The sequence below is a fragment of the Oreochromis niloticus genome, linkage group LG1 (assembly GCF_001858045.2).
Source record: "Oreochromis niloticus isolate F11D_XX linkage group LG1, O_niloticus_UMD_NMBU, whole genome shotgun sequence".
Taxonomy (NCBI): domain Eukaryota; kingdom Metazoa; phylum Chordata; class Actinopteri; order Cichliformes; family Cichlidae; genus Oreochromis; species Oreochromis niloticus.
The window spans coordinates 11,535,901-11,547,974 of NC_031965.2; the positions used below are offsets into that span (position 1 = coordinate 11,535,901).

Genomic DNA, 12,074 nt, shown 5'->3' on the forward strand with positions numbered 1-12,074 from the left:
GATAGTCAGAGCTGCACAAACACACAGCTTTGTACTGGCGATGTACATTTTATCCCAGCTAAAAAACAAGTAATGGATATTCTGAAAAGTATTAAACACCGGAAATAGTTTTTGTGCAAAATGCAGATATGATTTTTTTCTGTTTTAACATTAACTTTTATTTAACCAGCAAGTAAAACTCATCAGTTTAGGTATCAGTCAGCACGAACCTATACCCGTCTTTTTTTTGGGGGTGAAACCGGAGCTCCTTTAGAAATCCTTTGCTAGCACAGGGAGAGTGTTCAAACCACACAGAAGCACCCTGTGTGGGTTTGAACTCAGGAGCCTCTTGCTGTTAGGCAACAGTGCTAACCACTGAGCTCGAGCGCTGCTCAGAAAAGAAAAAAAAAGCACACTGAGAAGATGCTAAAGCAGTTTTTCTCCTTTAAAGCATGGACATTCTTTCCGATGTTATCCTGTTCTCAACACTCTGAATGGCGATGTCAAGCATCTTTGGAATCCAGCCTTGTGGATGAAATTTCCAGCTACCCCTGCCACCCAGCCGCAAAGGCTGCATATATTTATTTTTCAACATATACATGTATGTGACATATTTATTTCTCCCTTGATAATCCTGCTGTGAAGGCGAACTGGAAAAAAGCAAAGCAGTTGCATCAGCCAATGTCTCTAATGAGCCAGAAAGCAAGGAATGAAAATCGATGAACTGGTACTGTATGAACAGCAGGTAGAGGAGACTGACTTATCGTCCTCCTCCAGCTGTGTGTAAATCCAGCACACCTGCGTCTATCTGCTCTAAGATACAATCAATGTCTATAGTGAGTAAAAGCGAAAAAACCTGAGCCAGTCTACACCACAACTGTCTCGCTTTTGTCTCAGCGTTTCAATAATATGCTTCCTTAGGGAGTGAGGGCTGTCTTCACTGCATAGCTGAAGTGGAAAAAGGGCCTGTTTCTCTTGTCAGTGGCTTCTAAATCAGGGTGACCTAAACCTCCAGGGCCACACATCACCTCAGCACCCCAGGAGGGACTGGAAAGTAATAAATGACAGGTTTTGGGAAGGAGTTATGATGGACCTGAATTTGAGACAATGTGTGTTGTCCTACGCAGTGACAGATGGTGTGAGACTAGGAGGTAGCAGAAGTCAGACTTACCTCAAGGCTGTGAGCGGAAAATCCAGCCTGAGACATCTGGAGGCCAAACGCTGTCCCATTCTTACTGGTTCCTGTGTAAACAAGTCAGTTTTTAGAGTTTTGAACCACTGCAGCGGCACAGACGTTTTCTTAAAGGTGAAGGAACTGGAGTCTCAATGTAAACATTTCACTGGTGCTAAAGGGATACTTTTGTAGCATGACCACTAAGAGTGTAACAAATTATTGCTTTCAGTTTAATTTAAAACTTTTACTATTTAATATTTATTATTACTATTATTATTATTTATCATTTAATATGAGATGTTTACAACATGATACCCTTTAAAATGGGAATGTTGTCAAAAAGCTCTTTTTAACAATATGTATTTAATTTAAAGTTACACAACAGAGAAACAATGTTTTTATGCATATTGCTATTTGTATAGTTTCTTTTTAACAAAAGGACATTTCTGCCCAGAGACCAATACATTTATTACACTCTCTCTTTGCAGTTGCTATAGACAAGATTATTATTTGTTATTTATTAGTTTATATTAATCATTTATTGTTTATTATTTTTGTTCTTTCATTATTATTTCTGAATTTTGCCGCATAAACTTAATCGTACCCGCAGTGTTGTGAGTGCATCCCTAAAAGCCTCACTTTAACCATGAAATTTTGGTAAACTAAAAGTCTTGTAAAACCTTCCAAACTGAAGATTCGCTCTCCAAGTGCGTCCACAATATCCTTCAGCGCTGACTCATCTGTCACATTAAAGAAGTGTTTGTCATCCGGGTCGCTGGCAATGTACTTGATTTCATTGAGAAAGGCCTCAGGGTTGATTCCTCTGCGGTTGTAGTAGCCAAGAACCTAAAAAGATCAGATTAAACAGTCTGTCACTAAATGCATGAAGCCAGGACCAGCATAACAAATCTCCCATACTTTAATACCCCTGAACCGAGCTGATATTCGCACTCATTGAGCAGGTTTTTGATAACCAACTCCTGTTGACTTTCAGCCAAATGACTCAAAGGGCTTAGCCACTGAATGGAAATGAGTGCGCCCTATCTCCACAGGAGTAATGGCAAAAGCTAAAAACGTTCTGCGGCTTTGAAGAGATCATTCACGCCTTCGACTACTCCTACACCGAGTGTGTGTTTGGAGCTCTTGGAGGACTCCGAGTGTTTTGGCTCCATTTGTAACTCTTGAGAGAGCTGCTATAATTGAACCCCATGAAGTCACCTCATTAATGTTTATGGTGTTTCATTGCTCCACAGGGAATTTACTACCCCTTTAGAAAACCAAGTTCAACCTCAACTATAAGCCATGTAATCCAGTTCAATAACTGATCTAGCAGACTCACAGCAATGGCATAGCGGGTGATCCCGTCCTTCTCACTGTCCTCAATGGCTTGCTGGAGATCAGCACTGTCATGTGACTCTCCGTCAGTTATCACAATCATCACCTTCTTGGCCCCACGTCGTCCTCCGTGTTTGAAAGCTTGTGAGCTGTGAACATGTTTACTATGTTTAGTAAAATGCAGTACAGAACGGAGGATTAGTGAAGTGTTCGTTTGGACTAACAGAGTTACTGTACCGTGCTGTGTTGATGCCCAGAGCTGTGTTGGTCTCCTCACCACCCCGCTGGTCGATACTGCGTGCCCTTTTCACTACTTCCTCTACTGATTTGTAGTCACTGAGTTTGAATTCATGGACAACCTTCTCACCATACTGCACAACTCCAACCTACACAAAGAAATGCAGTGACAGTGATCTATAGCAAGAAAAACATCACCTTCATATTAATGAAACATAATTCTGAGGACACGTCAGCCTACAAAAAACACGGAACAACATAAAATACATTAAAGACTATGAACGAACAGCAAAATCTAGATCTGTTTAACATGCCTTCTCTTAGTATTATTATTTTTTTTTACAAACCTGTATTTGACCGGGCCCAATGTAGAACTTCTGAAGAATGTTGATGAGAAAAGCCTGCACTTCATACCAGGGATAGATGGAGTTTGAGCCATCGAGAACAATCACTATGTCCATGTAGGTTTCACACCCTGGAATGATAAGGTACAAGCTCCCAGATAAGGATCTAATCCTTTGCAGAGACTTAAAACCATCAATGAATCTCATCATTTCAAAACGTACTCTGAAAGGCAGGGGCGATTGTTCTGGAGAACTTGAAGCTTGCATTGACTCTGGAGCATATGCCAGTGCTGTAGTACGAGCTTCCACACTCATACGACCATAATGGTCCACAGGCCTGAAAGAAAGCATTGATACAAGCAAGATTATTGACCTCAGCATAATACAAAAAGCAAGGTTCATGCCAAGAACAGCAGCATTAAAACCATGTAATCAAAAGACAATCTTGTGGGAAGTTTTTCTTTTCCCCCTTATTTGGACAACTGCAATCTTATGTGTTCTCACACGCTCAAAATGTTCTGCAGCAGCAGGCCATTAGTGTATGTTATATTTCATAAAACATAACTCATTTTTAAAGGGGCTCTCACCACAAAGCTGTTGTCTTTAGGGTTAGATGTAAGCGTCATTCCCAGTCTCATCTTGTCCTTTCGCTCTGATACGTTTGTCAGAGATATCCTTCCTTGAGGGAAAATAAATTTCACTGAGATCTATGATGGACTGTTTCAAGCACACATAAAGAAATACGCTATCCCAACACAATCTGGGACTTTGGTTTGTGTCAGCAACATCTACATCCTCAGATCTAAATGTTTACTTCACGAAACTTCTTGTGAGTACCTAACAAGCACAACATGTGCAACCCGTATGAAGAGGCATGTGGTAACATTTGCGGCAAATCACACAAGTGGAAATGCACATAAACTGTTTAAAAAAAATAATAAAATGTGGCATGCATGGTATGGTACCCACACTTCTGTCTGACACATGTCATCATGATGTTTACTGACACATGAGGTGAAAAGCAAGCAGGAACTGTGGTAAACAACTTCACAAAGCATGCATTCATTTTGCATTTATGATGGTCTCTGTCAGTGTTTGGACTCTTTTCGTGATGCTCTTTTAAAAATCGAGGGGTGTTTTGTAATACTGCACCTAAATTGAGCTTGGCGCAACCATTGCCGTTGGTTCGTTTGCTCAGTGAGCATTTATAAACATCCCCCGTCTGGTAAGCACCGTTCATTTCATAAGGGGCACCCACTAATAACCTGAAAAACAAAAAACAGAATCCAAAAGTTAGTCACTTGGATGTTTAACAGCAACAGCATCAAACTTTCTTGTATTTAAAAGTAAATTTTTGCCCATTAAGTAACTTTCTGAGGGAATATGATGGTGACTGTTAACATCAAAGAGGAACAAAAAAAAAAAACACATGGGCTGACCTAAAATACGTAGTCATTCTTTTTTCCAGGGAAGTCACTACGTGTAATCTAATCCAGCACTGCCCCGTCTCATAATCATTAACAGTTCCACGCAGTCACACCTAGAAGCTGGCCAGTACAACCAGTCACCACTTATAAGCAATATCTTTACAACAGAGACATCACAGGTGCATTTCCTTCAGTAACAATAGGAGGAAATTATATCATTTGCATTTAAGAATCTGATCAAAACACTCAAGTTGCTGCAGGACGTCCACCATTAATGTCAGCATTTTGGAACATAGCATCAAATTCAACAGCAAGGCTAGAAGCCATTCATATTCAGACGTTATCGTAGTTTTTAGCATCGCTTTTTCAACGTGCTGCAGTGGCTCACTGAGTGACAATCAAAACTACAGATGCAACAGCAAAGGAAACAAAAACCCTTACTTATGCTTTATAACATGTAGGACAACTTTTGAAGAGTGGAGACGTGAACATTATTTTTATTGCAGGAAAAGACTTTGGTGGTAAAGTGCAAACTGCAGCCAGGACAGAAACAAATGCATTATACTCAGTGACATTAATTTAGTTTGTTGGGGCACTAGGGCCCCCTCCAATTCATCACCACTACAGTATGATATAAACAACTGACATCAATAAAAAAAATTGCACACTTTACCCAGTCATATTAAATATGTGCTCTGCTGGACACACATGCTCTACTTGCTATGTTAGCTAATGTTAAATATCTAAGTAAACAAAGGAAAAATTTGATCTACTAAAAGTAAGATTATTCAAGACTCTCTCTAACATAGTGAATGGTAAATGGTCTGTATTTATATAGCGCTTTTGTAGTCCCTAAGGACCCCAAAGCGCTTTAGTCATTCACCCATTCACACACACATTCACACACTGGTGATGGCAAGCTACGTTGTAGCCACAGCCACCCTGGGGCGCACTGACAGAGGCGAGGCTGCCGGACACTGGCGCCACCGGGCCCTCTGACCACCACCAGTAGGCAACGGGTGAAGTGTCTTGCCCAAGGACACAACGACCGAGACTGTCCGAGTCGGGGCTCGAACTGGCAACCTTCCGATTACAAGGCGAACTCCCAACTCTTGAGCCACGATCGCCCCGTGAAGGCTAGAGTAGCAGTAACTGGAGAGAGTGGACTAAGGTAAGACCCCTTGGGTGGGCTGGTTTCTCTTACTGGGACTGCAAGATGCTGCAGTCTAAAGTTTTTCACTCCCCGGGAAACAAGCTGTGCCGCTGATTATGCAGCTAGAACAATATCAGCTACTTTGCAACTACCTATGCAGACAAAACCAGCAAAGAAGCCAGAGTGATCTTAAAGGTAGCCCAGCAGCCAGAGCAACAGGTAAAAAAGGGAGTAAAGATGAGTCAGTTTGTAGCTTCCATGTCTACAGGTACATGTGTCTATAGTAGAATCATTGTGGCAACCACTTTAAAGTCTCTTTGGGCTGGTTTTTAACTTTGCTTTGTGTTCGGTAAAGTGGACAGTGTGGTGAAAATGTTGAGAACAGCTTGCAGCGCCAAGGTAACAAAACAAGAGGAAATTAGGCTAAAGAAACTTAAATAATGTTTTCCAAGAAGGAAGCCAGAAAAGGCTGTATCCACAGAGCTGAATACATTTTTTCAAAAGTGAAACTCAGGCTTAAATAACAGGGCTGCTTGTTTCTCCTGAGAAACTCATGATGGCTTGGGTAAAAAAAAAGAAGTTTGGACATTAAAGGTGACCGCGCGAATATTTAATATTCCTGCTAAGTGTCTTTGGATTTGGAGACTTGCTGAAGTCTGAACATCTTAATGTGTTAACGCTAAGGTCTAATCACTGCTACAATAATGGTTTCATTGGGACATCCAAGAGGAATAACTGACTTATTTGAGAGCTGTCACATTACTAAACTGAATTTAGATGTCCTCAAAGAACAGTGCTGAGTGCCAAAGATTCTTTTCACATGACGAATGTTTGTGAGGAGTCACTCCTGTACTTGACTTCACAGTAGGTTTCCTGTGTGGGGTCAGTGAGGTCTAATAAAAGTCACTAAAAAGTTTTAGACGACTTCATTTGATGGAGAATATAAGTCATCTGGTGTGTTTTCTTCAGGGCTGATGGAGGGCGTAAAGATCTCAAGGAGGACTATAAATCAAAGGAGTTTCCAACAAGTCCTCCAAGGTAAATAATCATATCGGTTTCTTGTTCCTACCTTTATATGTGGCCCATTTGCTGAAATAAAAAAATCATATAGCAGAGTTTTATGTCTAAGAAAGAGCAACACAATCCACAAAAGGAGGCTGGAGGTGTCGTGGAGGCATATTCCTGCTGATTTTCAGCCAGGAAACTGGCACGAGATTCCCACTTTGGACCATTTCTTTTTCATTGTTAGTTTTTACATTATTTCTGAATCAAAGTTTGTTTGACTGGCTTTGTTTTCAATTTAACTTAACATTTGGTAAGTTTTTCGCCATCAAGCCTTGCTGGTTATAGCTACGATAATATATACTACTGTGCAAAGTTTTGAGCCACATGTCATTTCCCATATTTTGCTAGGAAAATGGGAAATAGGTGCAACGATTTCTTGAAACAGCTACAAACATACATAGAAGTACAGCGCATAAGGCAAAAACAGAGTTTTTAAAAATCAGATGAAGTAGTCTTCAGGAATGTGTAATTAGGCATACCTCAGCTTTTTCTCCCTTTTTTTCTTCCTTAAGAATTGCTTTTTGACATACGCCCTTCCACTGAGACAGTTTCTGGAATTGCTGGAATTGCTGCTATTTCTCAAGGACATGGCTTTCAGATACTGTTCATCTGCTGTAGACAGTTCCAGCTTGCCACTTCTTTTGTCCAATTGTCCAATTCACTAGACCTATTTTCTCAAAATTTGTAGAAGGGCACACTGCACACCATGTCTTTTAGCTAATAGTTCACGTTTCTGGTATCGTTGGCATTTTTTCGTATCTTTAATAAAATGGCAACAGAAGATGTGCTTTTGCAATAGTCTGCTAGCAATAAAATGGGTTTATCAGCTAAGTTGTCTGTTATGTGTAGACGCAACCCTGGCTCATCCCTTGAGTTAGGTGCCTTTTTTAGGTTTGAATGATTCACAGGGCAGTGTGAAGTGGTCTAACAAACAAAACACAAGAAATCGTCAGATACAAGACTGAAATGAAAGAGACGACTAAAGAAACCCATATGGAAAAGATATATATAAATCTTATAAAGTTTGTATCTGTCTTGTGTGAAACTTGTATGAAAAGCATACAAGAGTGAAAACAGATATAAGATCCCTTGAAAAATCATATAAATGAAACTTGTATGTTTTGGATACTTACTAAAACAATATATGAAAGTAATGAGAAAGTGGCCACTTTCATGAGTAAATCATATAAGCCTTATATGATTCACTATATGAAGTAGGCCACATCTTATGTAAGTCTTTTATAAGTTTTTACTATTTCTTTTCCATATGGGAATATTCCTCAAGAAAAAGAAAAATACAAGAAGGCCTTGAGAAAAAAAGAGGAATAACAGGGATGCTTTCTGTGCACAGTACTGTGTACCTGTTACAATATTAACTCCACTGTAACATAAATACAGTGGTCCCTCGCTTTAACGCAGTTCACCTTTCGCGGCCTTGCTGTTTCGAGGATTCTTTTTTGGTGCAATTTTGCATCTTTTTTTTTTTTTTTGTACAGCGCATTGTGTTCTGCGTCCTGATTGGCTGTAGACCATTGTCAATCATATGAAAACAAACAACAAAAAACCGTGTCAGCTCGACAATATTCTTTATTATTGATCTCTTAGAGTCAAGCATTGGGGTGTTTTGGGTTTTCAGTATCTTTAACTGTCATGATTGTGTTAGATTTAATGGCACATCATTTCTACATAATTTAATCTCAGGCTGCCTTTAGCTCAATCTTTAATTTTCACATGTAGAGCAGAGTCACTATGTACAGCATTAAACCTGCAATAAACCTGAACAGCACCAGTCAGAAGCAACATTTCACAATACATACACTGCCATAATAAGACTGGAGTCTACACAAGACTGTTTTATTTAAACTCCACAAATAAATCAAAGCTAAAGTTGTGAATTAAAAAAAACCCTCAGCATTAGTGGCAAAACCTATAGTTTTAGCCACTAATGTCCGTGTAATGCTGGAATAATGTTGTAATAACAGAAAATTTCGAACTAATTAACCTTTGTCAAATATGGTTGTGATAGAAGTTAAGAACCTTTGATGGATTAGCAGTAGCTGGTATTAGGTTACTGAAAAAAACACACAAAGATCACGGTGATGAAGGAGTGTGACGTACAGTATGAAAAGTTTTAAAAATGACGAGTTAAATGGGGAAAGCTGGGCTGGTTTTAGATTATTGTCCATTTTGTGATTTAACCACTTTTCATTATTTTTGTCTTTGACACAATCTGCATTATTACCATTAATTAAAAAGGAGCAGATCTGGCAGCCAATATCACATTCTTACTTAAACTATGTAAAATAGTTACTTTTTCAGATTTCCTGAGCTCAACTAATTTGGGCATTAAAAGGCAGGTTGTATCCTAAAATAGTCACATTCCTGGAAAGGCTTCGGAAAATTCTCTAAGTCTGCGACAAAATTAAACAACATTGCAGTCCAAGTGAAAATAACAGGGAAAGCAGCTGGCAAAAAACAGCTGTGGTGCCCCAAAGGAAAGATACTGTACACCACTTTATAGCAAAAACAGACCAGGATCAACCTCCTGCATGGACCTTTAGGCCAAAATCTCTCAATTAAACGAGGACGGATCTTTAGCTTAAGTACTTTGAGGTTAGGCTCATGAATGTCAGACTTTCTACCTTGTTCCAGTACTTGACATTACATGATGTCCATGATTTCAGTGGGAATCAAAGGCTTGCACTACTAAGCACTTAATTAATAACAACATTGTAACACTTTGATATTTACATAAATGTGCAGTCAATCAGCAATCACAGCAGGAAGATCCTGGGTTCAAATCTACTGCCTGGCTCGTCTCTGTGGAGTTTGTTTTATACTTCCTGTGTCTGCGAGGTTTCTCTCCAGCTTCCTCCCACAGTCCATACAAAAGCATGGGTTATATTAATAGGTGATTTTGAAATAGCCATAGGGGGTCATGTATGTTCACCCTGCAATAGCCTATTCACTGAATATCCAGCTAGGTTAGGCTCCAGCAACACCTGCGATCCTGAACTGGATAAGAGGAAGGAAATGGATGGATGGGTGGCATGTGTCTGATATCCCCATGTTGGTGTTGTTCCTACATCATCCTAAAGTTGATCTAAGATCAACATTGCAACTGAACAATCACATTGTCATGATGTTATAGCTTTGCAATGTGGAGGAAAAAGAAAAAAAGTGAAATCCTGCAAGTATTCCTACATAATCTGTATAAAATACATAAAAAGTACCCAATGTTTGCCCTTTAAGAAAATGAAAAGGAATGATTACATTTTGTGTTTTTCCTTTTTATTCGTATTTGTTCACCTGGGAAGCTAGCTCCCGATTAACACAGTTCTTCTGTATTAACTTAATGGACTGTATTGACAGCAAAGTTCCCAAGCTGAACCTTGTGATGGGAATGTTTGATTGTGAGCTTTAGTTGGGAAAGTTCTTCTTGGGCAGCTGTAGATTCACTGTAGCCACATTGTACAATCAGGGCACAATCACCAAAAACTTAGCGCCAGCTGTGATTTGACATTTTACAGCAGCAACTGCAGACAAGGGGAAATGTTGTTGTAACAGTCCATCACTGCACATCAAAGAGGACATCATATGGGAGCAAGCTTCAGTGTTATTGCTCCTGAAGCCAACTTTAAAAGTCTCACAGACTCTGGAAGTCATTTTACCACAGTGGCTCCAGCAGTGCTCATATTTTCATAGCTATTAATATCACGATTATTACTTCAGATATTGCTATCCCTTGGCCAGTGGAGACACAGCAGCTTAAGTTCAGGTCAGGATACATCTACCTTGATGAAAAGGGATCATTGTTGCCTTTGACTTGGATGCCTGCCTTAGGACCTCCTGAATTTCACCAGAAGCTGTTCAAATAATCATGTTCAGGAGCTCATTATGGTCAAACGCTAGCTTTGGTTCATCATCACAGCAAGAATGCTAATGACGATGAAAGAAACTATTTAACCCAAAATGAACACATGGACCTTTTCTACCGTGGTTACCAATAAATACAGGATTTGGGGGTTTGAGGAAGTGCCATCCCCAAGCCCAGCCTGTCATTAATGTGGTCATTTTTTTCATATTTGGAAGCTGGAGATATATTTGCTGTGAAACCACATCCATGCCCCAAACATGAGTGTGCTACTCCAGTGTCACGCTTGCTCATCACATTCTGTCCGTCTGTATTAACAGGATATGTTTCCTTTTGTTAGTGCTGCCTCATTAATTGAGGGGGATTGTTATGGTCACATAATTATTTTTCGAAGACATTCATTTCCCATGTCTGCTCTGCTGGGGGACATTGAGTTGACGCTAGCAGCAATCAGAGGATTATGAGACATTAACAAGCTCTTAATAGTTTTTTTTTTAAACTTACTGTCCTCAAGTACGGAGAGGGAGTGAACATCCACATCCACCATTTTCCACCATGGATTATCTCAACAGTTACTGAATGGATTAGACTGGATGACATTTGGTTCAGACATTTATGGTCTCCACCAAACTTTGCTGACTTTTGTGAGGACTTGTCTTAGCATAACCAGCAGGTCCAAATTTTCAGTTGTTCAATAAGCTATTGTTATATTTACTTGGCACTATTGTGGTTTGGGGATTCAGATGATCAGATGGTGACCACAGTTATACATGTTTGTTTTACAGGTATTTATCATTCCCTGACAATGTAAGGGTAAAAAAACTCAAAACATATAACTGGATCTAAATATCTGAAAACTGCTACAAATTTGTCTGCAGACACTATGGTTCACAGATGATGAATCGTAATGGATTTGGTGGTAACTTTTCCTCTGGAAACATGTGGTTGACATTTGTGAAAACTGAACATTTAAATTTTGCCCTCACGATCAAATGCAATTTTTTTTCTGATCCTTTCACTCTGTAGCTCCATCATAAAAATATCCAACTTCTACAATAACTTAATTTTCAACTAAACACCTTGGTGTTAATGGACTATAAATAGGGAGTGATACACTATTTCTGTTCTTCATTTTGGGTGTTTTTGTTCCTAGTCACATAACAGATACATTCTGCAATATTATAGACAGAAATTAAGTTTGATAACACATATATAACAACTATAGACAGTAAAAAATATCTGTGTTTCTTCTGGTTCAGAAAAATTAAGCTAATGTGTAAGTGCCTTAAACCTGGATTTTATCTGAAGGCCACCAGATTGCAAAAGTTGTGACTTCAAAAAGACTTCCAGTCCTACAGATGTCTACAGGAAAACAGCTTTGGGACTTGACCTTTTATAAACACTTTCCTGCTGAGTTTATAGGCTCAGTCACTCATTCTGGGTCATGCTGAAGTTTAATTCTACTTAAACTATAAGAAACCGAGCA

General features: G+C 39.3%; 1 protein-coding gene across 1 annotated transcript in view; it reads right to left on the reverse strand.

Moving 5' to 3' along the window:
• Positions 1 to 12,074, reverse strand: part of itga11a (integrin, alpha 11a) — a 51,177-nt gene that overhangs the window by 27,742 nt on the left and 11,361 nt on the right. Inside the window, exons 3-10 of the mRNA XM_013274712.3 lie at positions 4,222 to 4,334; positions 3,657 to 3,748; positions 3,292 to 3,406; positions 3,073 to 3,200; positions 2,726 to 2,874; positions 2,493 to 2,637; positions 1,834 to 1,999; positions 1,151 to 1,221 (exon numbers count right to left, since the gene is read on the reverse strand). Of these exons, the coding sequence (XP_013130166.1) occupies positions 1,151 to 1,221; positions 1,834 to 1,999; positions 2,493 to 2,637; positions 2,726 to 2,874; positions 3,073 to 3,200; positions 3,292 to 3,406; positions 3,657 to 3,748; positions 4,222 to 4,334 (979 nt within the window). The remainder of the gene's footprint in view (positions 1 to 1,150; positions 1,222 to 1,833; positions 2,000 to 2,492; positions 2,638 to 2,725; positions 2,875 to 3,072; positions 3,201 to 3,291; positions 3,407 to 3,656; positions 3,749 to 4,221; positions 4,335 to 12,074) is intronic.